This window comes from Microcaecilia unicolor, chromosome 3 (genome assembly GCF_901765095.1).
Source record: "Microcaecilia unicolor chromosome 3, aMicUni1.1, whole genome shotgun sequence".
Lineage (NCBI taxonomy): Eukaryota > Metazoa > Chordata > Amphibia > Gymnophiona > Siphonopidae > Microcaecilia > Microcaecilia unicolor.
Window position 1 is genome coordinate 243332013 of NC_044033.1, and position 16747 is coordinate 243348759.

Here is a 16747-nt window from a genome sequence, read left to right on the forward strand (position 1 = left end):
CGGGCCCCAACTGAAAGAACAGCTCACGCTAGCTAAACAACTTAATACCAGAGAAATACCAATAGTGGAAATTAAAGTGGAGATATCGCATCGCAAAGGGTGCAGGACTCGGACATTAATGGCCTCAAAAACGCTGCGAAAACAAAGTGAGAAGCCGAAAGCGGCTGAAATCCACAAAATGGCGGCAGCTGAAGACGGAGGTCCGAACTCCATTTGCTCTGCATGGGTGTCCGAAATAGTAACGGAAGTCACACAGGCCATAAATCAGTCTCTAGAACAGAAATTCCAACGAATGGCGGACAAACTTGACACGATGGATGGAAAAATAGAATCACTCACAGGCGAGTTTGCGGCATCGTGTCAAAGAATCTCGGATCTAGAGGATCGAGTAGAGCAAGCACAGACAGGCCAAGAAAAACTACAATTGAGAGTCACCGCGCTGGAAATTAAATTGGACGATCTTGAAAACCGATCTAGAAGGGCCAATCTTCGATTGGTGGGCTTGCCTGAAACCATCACAGATTTGGAACTGAGATCCTTTTTAGAGGAATGGCTCGCCAGTACGCTAAAATTGCAATTGAAAGCAGGCCCACTTCGAATCGAACGAGCGCACCGATTGGGGCCAAAACGACAGGGAGATGCCAAACCGAGGATTGTTATATTAAAGTTACTGAACTATGTTCATAAACTGGAAATCCTCAAAGAAATTAGGGCGAAAGGCCAGTTAAAATATGACAACAAGCCGGTATTATGCTTTCAGGATTTCTCGACAAGAGTTTCACAGCTGAGGAAAGCGTACTCACCAATATGTTCCACATTGCATCAGCGCCACGTGCAATTTGCATTGCTATACCCGGCACGCCTTAAAGTTTTCTCGGATGGCAAAGCGACCTTCTTCGATACCCCTGAAGCAGCGCGTGCGTTCTTTGACATACCAGATGCAGTGCAACGGGCGGCTGCTGAATGAATGCAGGGTAGAGGAGTCAAGGCGCACAGAATGGAGGAGCCGACTTGACAGGACAATTAACAGGATTGTGTATGCTTGAGACAGAATGGAAGAGAAGTACAGCTGCGGGTAAGGAAATACAATGAGAATCAACAAGAGGTTTTTCGATGGAGCTGCAAGGGTTTGTGCCCAGCGACAATAGAACGTGAGAGGGGATTCAGAAAGCCCGAGGAGACTCGAACTTTAAAGGATTGTGAAAGTGGAGGAGAGCGCCCCGGGAGCTGGGACTACAGACTCAAATCTCCTCATGCTGAGATAAGTAAACAAACTCATAAACCCTTGCCTTGGCATTATAAATGACACCCCGCGACTCCAAAGAGGATATCATAGGGCCAGGAGATGATGATTAAGATGAATAAACATTAAAGATCCTCAGCTACTTATAAAAGGGTTTTGGTTTTTTTTCTTCTTCTTCTTCTTTTTTCCTTCTCACTTCTTCTTCTGTCATTCAAATGCAAAACCGATGGAAGGGATAAAATGTTGGAGTTACGGAGGTGTGGGGGAGGGGGGAGGGACACTGAAATGGGTTGGAGAGAGGGGATAACAATGTTAATTTGAAGTACAAGTTCAATTTCGTTGCCAGTTGCTGAATTGTTTATGTTAAAAGGACATGTGAATAGTTATTACTGCTTAAGGGGGACAGGCAGTATTCTACTGGTTTGCAATGTAGTGGGAAAGATGTATACACCAAAAATTAAATACATGAGTTAACCTTTTTGATAACATCTATAAACTTAAAAATGTGCTACATTCTTTAAATTCTAAATTCTTGGACTTCTAATTTCCTAAACTTGTGGACAGAAAGGCTGTTAATGATATTTCATTTTATTTTTTATTTTTGCCTCTTGTATAAATACCGATTGCATATTCATGTATTGTGATGATAAATTGAAATATATGAGGGGGAGGGTGGGGGAGGGGAGGGAGGAGGAAGGGCAAGGAAAGATGTGCGGTATTCAAGGGGATAGATGTATAACCTATAAATAGAGGTTTGGCTGGAATATGACAAGAAGAGGGTTATAGGTGGATAAGCTGTTCTGGAGGGAGGGAGGGAGCATCTCTTTGAAAGTGACCTAATAGGCTCCGCCTGACACAGATATGCTGTGGGCGGGAAAACCTCACAGGAGGTTGTTTAGTAATGTAGGGGGGAATGGGGAGGGGAATAAAAATAGGACAAGGATCTGGGGACGGGAGGGACAGGGTAGGGGGGAGGGAGGATCGGCTCTGTGGGGACCAGGGGAGGAGGAACCTAGGAAATTTCAAGAGGGAGAGGGAGAAGCGGCTAACATGCTGGACCCTCCTAAATTTAAGGAGGAACGGGGAGGGTTAGAGGCTGGGCTGACCCTCCCTTTGATAAGAAAGATTGATCCAATGATTAAAGGGCTTTCAAAGGGAGAAGGATGAAGACGCTGAAGTTTGTGTCATGGAATGTGGGGGGGATTACGTCTCCAATAAAACGTCAAAAAGTTTTACAGCTTTTGAATAGGCAGAAAGCAGACGTAGTATTCTTACAAGAGACCCACCTGTCCTCAATGGAACATGCTAAATTCAAAAAATGGTGGGTGGGTTCTCTGCTGGAAGCATCGACACAGGCTCGTAAAGCTGGGGTGATGATATTGTTCAAAAAAACGCTTGATGTTCAGACACAGGGTTGCTGGCGGGACAAGGATGGTAGATATGTGATTGCAAAGGTCAGGATCAACCAACAAACATTCTTGCTGGTGAACATCTATGCCCCCAATGTTCCTAATCATAAATTTTTCAGGTCGATGGTCCATATTATTGCCAAGCATGAGGGTATTCCGATAATTATGGGCGGGGATCTGAACACAGTACATGACCCTAGTTTGGACTCCTCAAGAGGTCAAAGGGCGGAAAGAGGGTCTCCAAAGGAAGGGATTCCATTACTTTGTACGGCCCTGGATCTGGTGGACGTGTGGAGACTGCTGTACCCAAGTGATAGAGACTATACGCATATCTCTAGAGCCCACTCCTCGCAATCTAGAATTGATTACTGGCTTTTGTCCAGGACCCTTTTCTCTGGTGTCCAGGAGGCGGGTATCGGTCCATATGGGATATCGGATCATGCTTATGTTTGGTGGACCATGAGGGTCACGTCCGGGCAGAGTCAACAGTTTCACTGGCAATTCCCTTGTTATCTGTTGCAGGATAACGAATTCCGGGAACACTTAACGAAGCAATGGATAGACTATCAGACACATAATGCCGCTCACCGAGAGGACCCGATACTATACTGGGAAACTGCTAAGGCGGTGCTGCGGGGAGTAATACTGGCTTATACGAGCTATAAAAAGAAGATACGAGATAAAGCTATTATTCGTCTCAGCAATCAGGTGGGAGAGGCCAGGAGGCAGTGGGCGTCTAGGCCCACGACACAGAATAAATCGCATCTCTTGGCCGTACAGGCTACCCTTAATACTCTGCTGCACGCTAGGGCAGTTAAATCAATGCAATATTATAAATTCCAGTTATACCTCCATGGTAACAAACAAGGGAAACTATTAGCTGGAATGGTAAGGCGGAAAACTGGAAAACAGAAGGTACTACAAGTTTTACGGCCAGGAGGAGGATTCGCAAGAACAGATACAGAAATAGCTGCGACTTTTCAACAATATTACCAAGAATTATATACTTGTCCGAACACAGACGGCTTGGAAAGCAGGGCCTATTTGGAGGGGAAAGACCTACCAACCCTGCGGGACTCACAGCGGACTGCAATGAATCACCAGATCACGGAAGATGAGGTGTTACTAGCGATACGACAGGGAGCACTATTTAAAGCACCAGGCCCAGACGGTTTTCGGTATGAGTTTTACAAAGTTTTAAACCACCAGATTGTAACACCCCTGACAGCTTTATTTAATACATTTATGGAGACTGGTGATATGTCAGACTCTTTGAAGGAGGTCAGGATGGTGGTTTCGTTGAAACAAGGCCGGGATCCTGAGCGAGCATCCTCATATAGACCCATCTCGCTGCTCAATGTGGAAGCCAAAATATTTGCTAAGATCTTGGCTAACAGACTTGCGGTGATACTGCCATCACTGATAGAAGAGAGTCAGGTCGGGTTCGTGAGGGGAAGGACAATAGCGAAAAATATGAGGAAAATTTGGGCCTCTATGGAGTGGGTGGAGAGACATGGGACGCCTTCTCTGTTGATCAGTTTTGACGCGGAGAAGGCGTTCGATAGAGTGCGATGGGACTTTTTATTCGCGACTTTAGAGATGTATGGCTTTGAGGGCAATTGGGTGCGGGCAGTACGGGCACTATACCAAACACCACGAGCAGCGATATGGGTCAATGGGATTGTTTCAGAATTTATAGATATACAACGGGGGACCAGACAAGGCTGCCCGTTATCACCACTGCTGTTTGTCTTGAGTATAGACCCATTGATCAGAGAGATTGTGTCACACCCAGAGATTGTAGGAATAAAAATGGGAAGGCAGGAATTTAAAATATCGGCCTTTGCCGATGATTTGTTAGTGCATCTGACTGATCCCAGGAAATCCCTGCCTGCACTGATGGAAAGTTTCGCTGAATTTGGAGATTTCTCCGGGTTTAAGCTGAATTTGGATAAGTCTTTGGCCTTGCCCACAAGTAGTTTAGTGAAGAGACAGTGGGAGGGACCCTTTCCTCTGAAATGGGCCACGCGCTATTTTAAATATCTGGGCATAAAACTCCCATATAAATCGTTTCTCATACACGACTTGAACGTCTCGCATTTAATGGAACAGACAGATCAGTCCTTGTCGCATTGGTTGATGTTACCCATCTCGGTTCATGGGCGCCTCCAGTTGTTTCACATGATCTTATTTCCCAAGTGGCTGTATATGCTTCAGGTCTTACCACTTAAACTCAGAAGAAAGGAAATTGGTGCACTGCACAAACTGGTATCTAAATTTTGCTGGCAGGGGAAGAAGCCTAGAACATCCTTTAAGTACTTGATCGGGTCATGGCGACAGGGGGGACTTGGAATGCCGGACTTGCACAGCTTCAACTGGGCAAGTTTGTTGCGTCACTTGGGGGACTGGGTAATGGATAGTTACTTGTATACACCTAGGATGCTGGAACAGGCCGCATATGGTAAGTGGAACTTTTTTCACCTAGTCCAGTGTCCTACAACCAGACTCCCCGAGGAGATGCGATCCAGCTTACTTCTGAAATCGATGAGGCTGACATGGAATTATCTGGTACCCCTGTTGGGAGGGAAAATACATCAATCCGATATGTTACCCTTGGTGGGCAATGCAGAGTTTACTCCGGGGAACGATAATATTAGTTTTCGACGATGGGCCTCTAGGGGACTTCAGTGTGTGGGTGACCTTCTAGATGCGGAAGGATTACTAATGACGTGGGACTCGCTGGTGTTATCTGGGAAGGTGGAAAGAAGCGATCTATTTGCGTATAGACAGGTCTGTCATTATATTAATAGTTTGGAATTGGCAGATGAGCGGTTTCCTTTGAGACAGAGACTAAACAATTTTTTTGAACCTATTCAAGATAGAGGTGTTTCGGTGTCCAATCTTAAAAAGGCACTAGAGGCCATTCAACGGCCACCAGAGAGGGGGAATTTGCAGCGAAAATGGAGTAAGGATTTGGATATACCGGTCGCAACAATAGACATGAATCAATTGGTAGGGAGGATCCCCTCAGGGTCGGTGAGTGCGGAACTCAGAGAATGCAATTTTCGTGTTTTGCACCGAGCTTATTTTACTCAGGAACGTCTCTTTAAAGCGGGAGGCACTGATTCGCCGATTTGCAAGAAATGTAAGAAGGAAATTAATTCCTTTATACATGCTTTTTGGAAATGCGATCGGATTCAAGCTTTTTGGAAGAAACTTGTTCATTACATGGACAGCCTGGGGGTTGGGCCAGTGAGGTTATCACCTAGAGGATGGTTGTTAGACCAGTATGAGGATTTTGGGGTAAATAATAAAAACTATAAATTGCTAATTCGAAGGGCAGCAATGTTGGGTAAGAGAGTGATATTGGGAGCATGGACCAGCGATCAGACACCCTCATATTGGCATTGGAGGAATAGACTGCACAGCCTGATGCTGCTCGAGTTGCAATATGCTCGAGTGACATTTAAGCGGAAACAACAATTTTTGTCAGTTTGGAATAATTACATCCAATCCTTGTCTCACAGAGCCCGTAGTTTGGTACTGAACACGTTTTCATGAACAGCACTCAGAGCATGTGGAATAGGGAACGGAGGGGGAAGGAGGATCCAGAGGAAATTATGGACGATTGAGAAATATCCCCACTTGGAGAACACAGAGCCGAAGGGAAGAGAGGTGGGGGGATGGGATGGGGTGGGATTTGGTACTAATAGGGGGACACCACAATATTGGGATACATTAGGAAATCACGCTATATGCAGAGTAATGTGATCCCCAAAGGAATTTTTCTAATATAGGGGGGGCTGGAAGGATTAGAAAGGGCGGAAGAGAGGGGGTGGAAAGGTTGAAGAAGACTCTGCAATCAAAATGGACAGGGCTATGTTTGCAAAGAGATCCAATAGTTCTCTAAAAGGTCTGGAACGTTCTTGTCCATCTATCCCTTCTACCATTAGAGACATACTATAGGATCCTACCCTACGGGGCCCCTGGGGCCATAAGAGCCCAGGCTCCAGGGGATATAGAGGAGGGGGGGATAGTTTGAGGTGAAGACGAAAGATGAACGGTAATGAAGGGTCAAGCATAATAGGAGAATGAGTAGGAGTAGGACAGAGGATAACGGGAGGGGGGGTACTAAGGAATTGGGGAGAAAAAATTGGAAACAAATTATTGGATATTGAGCTCTGTTAATATTTGGTGTACAATACGAGATGTTATGAATATTATGAATGCCTTGTTGATGTAGCATTGTACAGTTGCACTTTCAATAAAAAATATTTAAACATAAGAGCAAACAGCAACGGGGACAAAGGGCACCCTTGCCTCGTCCCCCTATTAATCTCAAAGTCTTCAGATCTCCCTCCATTCACCATTATTCTGGCACGGGGAGATGAATATAATGCCTTAATCGCTTGTACAAACCAACCCTGGAATCCATACTTGTCCAAGATGTCGAACAAAAAAGCCCATTCCACCCGGTCAAAGGCCTTCTCGGCATCAAAACTAATCAAAAGAGCAGGTTCCGGGTCCTGTCCAAGCTTCTCCAAGGCCGTTAAGATACTCCGTAAGTTCTTAGTAACAGACCGGTCTTGGACAAATCCTACCTGCGCTTCATGGGACAATCTGGGCAATACTCTGCTCAAGCGGTTAGCTAATATCTTTGCAAACAACTTCACTTCATTATTTAATAACGAAATAGGCCTATAGGAAGATGCTAACAATGGGTCTCGGTTAGGTTTGGGCAACAATATAATTTGAGCCATATTTAGACGCTCAGGCAAACGCCCTTCCTCCACCCATTCATTAAATGCTCCAGTCAGAGTGGGAATGACATGCTCACCCAGTAGCTTATAAAACTCGGCCTTAAATCCATCAGGGCCAGGGGCCTTCCCCAATTTACTTTGACCAATGGCCCATTGAACTTCATCATTGCTAATAGGAGTGTTCAATTTTATACGTTCTCTTTGTGTCAAATTAGGAGTCAATACATTTTGCAGATAGACCTCACCCTGTAGGCCTTGAGATTCTCCTGCTTTATATAGATTCTGAAAAAAATTTCTAAAGACTTCTTGAATTTTTTTATCAGTGTGCACCACTCTACCCTCCCTATCCTTGATACCTAAAATGTGCTTGGATGTATACTGCGGTGCCACTAGCCTTGCCAATAGTTTGCCCCCCTTATCCCCATGTTTATATAGCTGATATTTATAATATATTTGAGATTTTACTGCACGTTCATGGAGTAATGAGTTCAATGCTATTTGGTCAGCTTCCATGTCTCTCCGCACTCTGACCTCTGGAGTTCTCCCAAATTGTTGTCTCATTTTAGCCAATCGTTTCTCTAATCGCAATATCTCCCTATCTTGGGATTTCTTATAATGGCTAGCAAAGCTAATTATATGCCCTCTCAGCACCGCTTTGGCCGCTTCCCAGTAGATCGAGGCACTTTGTACTGTCCCCTCATTAAATAGCTTATACTCTTCCCATTTTTTACCGATGAACTCTCTGAATTTTTCATTGCTATAAAGATAACTGGGAAACGACCACCCCCTTGTATCCTGATCTGAATTTTCTATTTGCCAAGTCAACCATACTGCTGCATGGTCAGAAATTACACAAGGACCTATGACCGCTTCTTTAATATGAGTAAAAAATGTTCTCGAGACTAATAGGTAATCAATCCTAGAATGGGTATTATGTGCTCTTGATTGATGGGTGTATTCCCTATCCCCTGGGTGCAATGTGCGCCATACGTCTATGAGGCCTAAAGCATCACACATGTCTGGTAGACCCCTTGTTCTGTTATGACCTCCTGCCGGTGAAGGGTGTGATCTGTCATATTGTGGGTCCCAGGCCGTATTAAAATCTCCACCTAGAATCACAGGAAGTGAGTTGTTCTCACTAAGAATCATAGTCAATTTCTTATAGAATCTCATATCTAGTGTGTTTGGAGCATAAATGTTTCCTAACCTAAATTGCCTCCTCGCAATCGTAACGTTACAAAAAACAAAACGTCCTTCCGGATCTTTATGTAACTGATGAATCTGTGAGGCAATCCCTTTTCTAAATAAAATGGCAACCCCCCCTTTGCGCCCCGCCGCTGCAGAAGCTATGCAATCTCCTACCCACCATTTGGCCAATTTTGCATGTTCTAGATCTGATAGATGGGTTTCTTGCAAAAGGGCCACATCTGCCTTCATTCTTTGAAGATATTGTAAAATTTTTGACCTTTTAATAGGTGAGTGAATGCCCCCTACATTCCAAGTCACTACTTTAATCCCCCCCATCTCTTAGCTCATTGTTTACTCTCTGACAATCAATGATAGTTATCGAGTGGAGCCATCCCAGCCTATAACTCCCCTCTGTCTTATAAAATTTTTGTTGTACTGGATCTAACCTTCTAGTCCATTCATTCCACCACATCCTACACCAAACTGTTTCATTCTTCCCAACCACACATAGAGCCCCGTCAAATATAAGTCTCTTGTCTCTTTGTTCTTTCTTCCCTTTACGATCTTCCCCTATATTTCCCATCCCCCCTTCCCCCCCTCCCCTCCCAATCCCAGAATCCCCCTCTTTCCATGCTTCCCTATCGGAAGCCATCACGCTTAACGTTTACCTCACTACTCTCTGGCATTCTTAGTCCATAACTCCATGTTCCCTTTTCCCCCCTTTTCTTTTAACTCTTTAATAAATGATACCTCTGTTCCCTGTATTCAAATCAATATACGTCTCATATTTATAACAGCCATTTCCTCCTCTCTCCCATCATTACCCTAACAGGGTCAACTTATTCGTTCTGATTGTAATACAGCGATCAACAGATTTATACATGTTGCTACATTCCATTTACCATTCCCGCTTATCTTTATCTGTTGTCCCCAGAACCACTGATTCCACGAAAGCTCCTTTCCCTCTTCTGTACCAGGGTAATGGTTTCTTAATTTAGTAGAGATTTCTTAAAGCAGATCTATAGCATAGCTCCAGCGTTTAGTTCAATACTTGCCGGTTATTCACCTCTCTCCATTTGAGGGTTCAAAGTTTCGAGTATACCCACTGGGCTTATTGTCCGCATGTAGCTGACAGATGTAGCCACAAAAAATAGGACCCCCATTTGAGGCCCTTTCCAATCAAAAGGTCTCACGACTTGCTCTTAGATCTGCAAGGCTATCCTTCGTGTGTTCCTGCTGTGCCGTTGTTAAAAGGAACGGCACCAGTTGCTGGCTTAAACACATTAACACTATAGAATCTAACAGTTAACTTTCAACTGTAATTTGAATATACAACAAATGCTACACTGCATTTCAAAAAGATTTCCAACTTTAAACTCGGCATCATATCCTTGTTTATTATGCCCTTTTGCTTTGTAATCCCTTAGAAGTGCAGTTTGTGGTCTCTCAAGTTTGTCCGCCATCTTTCGTTGCTCTGCAATCAGATTTTGCCAATTGCTCCACATAATTTCTTGCTTCTTTGTCGGATACAAATGATCTTGTAGTACCTTTATATATAATTTTCAGCGTGGCTGGATATTGGAGTGTGAATCGGATCTTCATGGTAAACAGCTGGGAGCACACTGCCGAAAAAGCGCGCCTTTTGGCTACTATGGCGGCCGAATAATCCTGAAAACACAGGATCTTTGATTCCTCAAAGGTCAGGGCTTTATCAGATCGCGCTGCTTGTAGTATCAATTGTTTATGTGCAAAATTTAATACTCTGCATATCACCACTCTTGGTTTATTTCTCTCCTCATGTCGCACTCCTAGTCTGTGGGCTCTCTCTATACGTAAAGGACCCAATTCAGCGGGAAAGTCAACTGTTTTTGTAAGCCATTGCTCCAGCACTCGCTCTATTGAGCGGCCCCCGAGAGCTTCAGGTAATCCTACCAAGCGAATATTGTTCCGCCTGGAGCGGTTTTCTAAGTCTTCCAACTTAGCTTCCATTTCCTTGCACTTGTTATTTAAATCAGCTTGATGGCTTTCCATTACAGTCATCCTTTCCTCCACTTCACTGGTTCTGGACTGGTAAGCTCCACATTCTTTGGTCAGCTCTTCCAGTTTCAAACTTAACTGTTCAAGTTTATTATCTAATTTTTTGTCAAGCGGGGCAAGGCGACGTTCTAATAATTCCTCCATCACCACCGTCATCTCCGCCGTAATCTCGCTTACCCAAGCGGATGACACCGACGTCCCTGCCTCGGGAGAAGCGGCCGCCATTTTGTATTCCGGTCCCTTTCCTCGGAGTTTGTCTTTTTGTGCTGATTTCGCTGCCATCCTGTTATTTTAAAGTTGCAAACTTGTATTATCTCATTCCCTGCCGATTGTTGTTTCAGGGAACATTCCGTTCCGGGCTTCAAAACTATTATTGAATCTAATTAGAGCAGTCAGGCCACGGAGAAAAGCTCACACACGTCTTCTCTCCACCATAACGTCACGTGACCTCCTCCCCCAAGTCAATTTAATAATGGTCTATAGACTTTTCCTTTAGGAAGCCGTCCAGACCTTTTTTAAACCCGCTAAGATAACTGCCTTTACCACATTCTCTGGCAACAAATTCCAGAGTTTAATTACACATTGAGCGAAGAAATATTTTCTCTGATCTGTTTCAAATTTCCTACTTTGTAGCTTCATTGCGTGCCCCCTAGTCCTAGTATTTTTGGAAAGAGTAAACAAACGATTCACATCTACCCATTCTACTCCACTCATTATTTTATAGACCTCTATCATATCTCCCCTCAGCTGTCTTTTCTCCAAGCTGAAGAGCCCTAGACCCTGGAGCCTTTCCTCATAGGGAACTCATTTCATCCCCTTTATCATTTTCGTTGCACTTCTCTGTACTTTTTCTAATTCCACTATATCTTTTTTGAGACGCGGTGACCAGAATTGAACACAATATTCAAGGTGCAGTTGCACCATGGACCGATACAAAGGCATTATAACGTCCTTTCTGTTTTCCATTCTTTTCCTAATAATACCTAACATTCTATTTGCTTTCTTAGCCGCCGAAGCACACTGAACAGAGGGTTTGAACGTATCATCAACATTCTCTGATCACATATTCCTCCCCACCCTCCTACTCACACCCTGACCCTTGAGACCACCCTCCCTCAGTCATAACGCCCACTCCAGATCTGATCTCCAACTCCTCTCTAGGCCCTCTCAGGCAACAAAAGTGCTCCTCCAGACCAAATCCCACTCCTCCATAACCTCCAAGGTCCTTCCTGGACCCTCTACTCAGCCCCAGGGCCACAGACGGGAATGGTCTCTTTCCATGCCTGCTCATTGATGCCATTTTGAAGCCAGCACTGGGTGTACTAAAAAATAACAAGGAAGAAAACCTCCAAAGACACAAAACAAGAGAGTGATGATGATCCAGGAGAGGATAAGAAAAAATTACTCGGAAGTCCGGTGACATTCGAAGGTTTATTAAAATCAACATCAAGATGATTTTAATAAATCTTTGAATTTCACCAATTCCCAAGTTGTTTTTTCTTATCCTTTCCTGGGTCGTCACTGCTCTTGCCCTAGTGGGAGACACAGTACTATCACTAAGGGTCAGCCTCAGAAGTAATGCTGCTAGGGGACATCAACTCCATTTTGGAGTCAGCACTGGATAAGTTGGGCTTGAAGGGATCCCACTCCCACTGTGGACATGGATAACCCAGGGACCACGTCCAGGTAGGTCTCAGAAGTGGGTAGAGGGTCTGGGGGTAGGGAAAGGGTCTTTGTTGCATACAAATGACTTGAAGGGGGTTTGGGAGATCAGCTCCAGGGAGGGTGGAGGAACAAAAGGGGGGATTCTGAGGGAGGGTAATGAGCAGTGGGTTGTGATCAGAGGTGGAACATTCCCCAGGGAAGGGGAAAAGGAGATGTGATGGGGAGTAGCCAGTATGGTGTGGTAAGAAAGCAGCTCTTACTGCATCTTAATGGCTTACTGCCCCATGTGATTCCAATGCCAGGAATACACATGTAGGTTTTACAAAAAGTAGTCCTAAATGCATATGAAGCACTACAACCTACATGTGTTTTTGTGGCCATATAACTGTAAATATACCCTTGCTCTCTATGTGGATTTTTCAACTATTTTTCCTACAATGGCTCCTCCTACAACATGTGTATGCCTGCTTGACCTAGACATCTACATTTTTATTTCTGCTGGTAGATCCTGGTCTGTAATACTATCAAATGATACACATATTAAACTAGATGTCTATTCCAGTTTGCATATTTTCTCTAAAATTTGCCTCCATGCTATTTAAGGAGAGCTGAAGTTTTTCTGCCTTCCTAAAATCCTACATATCATCTCTCTTTTACCTTCAGAAGTTCATGTAACTCTAGTTAGTCTTCTTATTTTTTTCATTAGTTTTTGTATTTTACCCTCTAACAAATATACAGGTATTCACCAACTCTGCTGATGAAGTTTTTTTCTTGTGCATCATTTCATGTACCTGCAGACTTCGTTTCTTCTTGAAGCACTTATGGCATTTAGTACACTGAAATGGTCTCTTTTTCAGGTGAGTTATTTCATGCAGTTGCAAACCACCTTTCTGCCTGAAACATTTATCGCATTCAGAACATTTAAATGGTTTCTCTCCTGTGTGAATCATTATATGCTGTTCCAGCCTGCCTTTTTTTGTGAAACATTTATCACATTGAAGACACTTGAATAGATTCTCTTGCGTATGGATCTTTTCATGCAGTCTTAAGTTATGTATCCATGTGAAATATTTATTACACTGGGAACATTTAAATGGTTTCTCCTTTTTGCTCATGTGGGTGATTTCATGCAGTTGCTGACAGCTTTTATGTCTAAAGCATTTTTCACATACAGAACATTTAAATGGTTTCTCTCCTGTGTGAATCATGAGATGCTTTTGCAACGTCTGTTTCGCTGTGAAATATTTATCACATTCAGAACATTTAAACAGGTTTTCTTCCAGGTGACTCTTTTCATGCCGTTGCAGACCTTCTTTCCACCCAAAACATTTATCACACTGGGAACATTTAAATGGTTTTTCTCTAATGTGAGTGACTTTATGCCTTTGCAGGCCTTGTTTCCACTTGAACCGTTTGTCACATTCAGGACATTTAAACAGATTCTCTTCCAAGTGTCCCTTTTCATGCCGTTGTAGACCTCCTTTCCACCCAAAACATTTATCACATTGGGAACATTTAAAGGGCTTATCTTTCATGTGGGTGATTTTATGCCTTTGGAGGCAGCTTTTATATCTAAACCGTTTTTCACACACAGAACATTTAAATGGTTTCTCCCCAGTGTGGATCATTACATGCTGTTGCAGCGTATGCTTTGCTGTGAAATATTTATCGCATTCAGAGCATTTAAACGTGTTCTTTACCAAGTGGCTCTTTTCATGCCTTCGTAAATCTTCTTTCCACGCAAAACGTTTATCACATTGGGAACATTTAAATGGTTTCTCTCTCGTGTGGGTCATCTTGTGCAGTTCCAGGCTGCATTTCTGACTGAAACATCTATCACAATCAGAGCATTTAAATGGGTTATTGTAGGCAACAGCGTCTTTAATTGGTTTAGTTTTGGCTACACCGTGGCAGAATTGATCCTCATTCCTAAGTCCAGAGATGGGGTGCTGAACAACATGTGAATCTGTAGTGACGTTTTCCTGATAATCAGCATTTTTTTCACCTTCTTTGAGTTCCTGAGTTTGTACAAGTCGTAAGCAATAATTGGAAGATTTCTCTTGTGTGTTTGATCTTTTTCCTTTTTGGACTTTTGCTTTCATCCTGGTTGGTGTTACTCTACCGATACCTCCCTCACAGTCAGATGATGAATGTGGGCTTTCTCCAGAGATGTCTTTGAGTTTCCTTTCCTCTTGCTTCTGTCCATCGCACATTCTCAGTCTTTTCATATTATTCCTAAATCCATCAACTGTTGGATAAAAAGGAAAATAGGATCATTAACTTCTACTGGTGTGGAGGTGGTACACCAAACCTTCAACTCTGACCCTGACTGCGACTCCTGTTGTAATTAGGTTTTAATTTTTTTGTTCAGGATCTGGTAAATATAATTTATGTTTACCAGTTCTTTAGATCCGGGACAAAGCTATATATATATATTGTGAAGAATAAGGGGCTGTCCTATCCTGGGTAGGCCACTAGATGGTGCTATTCCCATAGAAATGGGGGAAAATGTCCAGGATGAGTCACTAGAGGGAGCCAGTAGGGGAATGTCCAGGTGGAGGTTGCTAGGACCAAGGAGAGTCCTGGGCTGGAAACAGGTGTAGGTGGCTATGGGCTGGGTCCTGCCTGGAGCTAGGGGGAAGAGCCTGAAGGGGTGCATAAGCTAATCAACCTCCTTATACCTGCCTGTGTGGTGAAAGAGAAGAGAGGAGCTGGAGACCTGACAGCTGGAGGAAGAAGATCCCCTTGAAGGTACTGGCTGAACTCTGTGGGCTTTTGAAGCTCTCTGCTGAAGTGGTGACAGCTGCACTACTCTCTGAGAAAGAAAAGTAAATGCTTTTGTTTGGCTGTTTGAACTGTGAAAGTTTGAGGAACTGCTTTAAATGTTTGAATTGAAGAAGAAATGTTTAAGTTAATGAAGGAATAAGCCATGAAGATTATGTTAAATGGCAACTAATAAAACCTTTAGTTATAAGAAGCCTGGCATCGGTGAACATTTGTGAAAGGTGAAGAGGAGGCAGAGAAGTCCCCTGTGTTTGAGGCAGAGTCCCGGTGAATTACCGAGAAGGGTAGAACCCAACCGTGACTGGGTGAAGGAAGCTAAGCAGGGTCAGCTCTGGCCAGATATTATATATATATATATATATATATATATATATATATATATATAGTCCAACCCCGACTCCACAGTCCTGTTAACTTCACAGTATGGAAAAGGACGTACACTGGAAAATATCCCCACAAAATGTTTTAAAGATATTTGCTTGGCTAAGGAGCCATATCACATGAAAAAGGAAGTGGTGTTGCTTATAGGCAGGAACGGATAGACAGTGACACACGAACACAGGGAAAAAGACAATGTCTGATCTTATCCTGCTGGTTCTGTGCATTTCATCCTCGCCTCCAATCTCCGCAGTGTTCCCCTTCGCTTTGATTACAGTCACTAAGCAAAATCTCTGGATCGATGAACCTCAGATTTGTTCAGCTTAAAGCCACTAAATTTTAAGGGCTTAGGAAATAAAAATCTAAAAGTAACATTGTCTCTCTTTATGTAAAGTTGGAAATTATTCAGGGCACACAACAAGAAACTTTTCCTCACCATTATTGGTATCTGTATCTTCCTCGTCTCCCTCCAGCAGGATCCTGACATGAGGTTGTTCTGTTGTTAGTGTCTGTACCATAGGATTAGATTTGCAACCTTGAACACCTGTTAGAAAAATGTGAAAAATCACTTTAGCTTTTAAATAGTAATAGTCTTCAATATCAACTTGAGTAAAACTCTTGGCCAAAAGTGAGATGATCTGAAAAAGAAAGTAAGCATCCAGATAGAAGGCGCTAACTGATATAGGGGATGGGACGACTTCCCTATGAGGAAAAAGGCTGAAGCGTCTAGGGCTCTTCAGCTTGGAGAAAAAACGGCTGAGGGGACATATGATAGAGGTCTATAAAATAATGAGTGGAGTGGAACGGGTAGATGTGAAGCGTCTGTTTTTTCTTTCCAAAAATACTAGGACTATGGGGTGTGCAATGAAGCTACAAAGTAGTAAATTTTAAAACGAATTACACTCAACGTGTAATTAAACTCTAGAATTCACTGCCAGAGAATGGGGTAAAGGCGGTTAGCTTAGCGGGGTTTCAAAAAGGTTTGGACAGCTTCCTAAAGGAAAAGTCCATAGACCATTATTAAAATGGACTTGGGGAAAATCCACTGCTGATTTCTGGGATAAGCAGCATAAAATGTTTTGTACTTTTTTTGGGATCTTGCCAGGTATTTGTGAGCTGGATTGGCCACTGTTGGAAACAGGATCCTGGGCTTGACGGACCTTTGGTCTGTCCCAGCATGGCAATACTTATGTAGTTATGTAGATATGAAAAGGAATCATGACGGGGCATACACAGAAGTTCTCACAATACAATGGTATATGAAACTGCTGTGGAATTGCAGC

At 43.3% G+C, this 16747-nt stretch overlaps 2 protein-coding genes across 2 annotated transcripts in view; one reads left to right on the top strand and one right to left on the bottom strand.

The window, feature by feature from the left end:
- LOC115466427 (zinc finger protein 585A-like) overlaps window positions 1-16747 on the top strand; it is a 100797-nt gene that overhangs the window by 32076 nt on the left and 51974 nt on the right. The gene's annotated exons all lie outside the window — the stretch shown is intronic.
- LOC115466412 (gastrula zinc finger protein XlCGF26.1-like) lies at window positions 11652-14767 on the bottom strand. Its single transcript, XM_030197616.1, has one exon. It carries the CDS (start codon window positions 14528-14530, stop codon window positions 13019-13021), a length of 1512 nt encoding a protein of 503 aa, XP_030053476.1. The 5' UTR covers window positions 14531-14767; the 3' UTR covers window positions 11652-13018.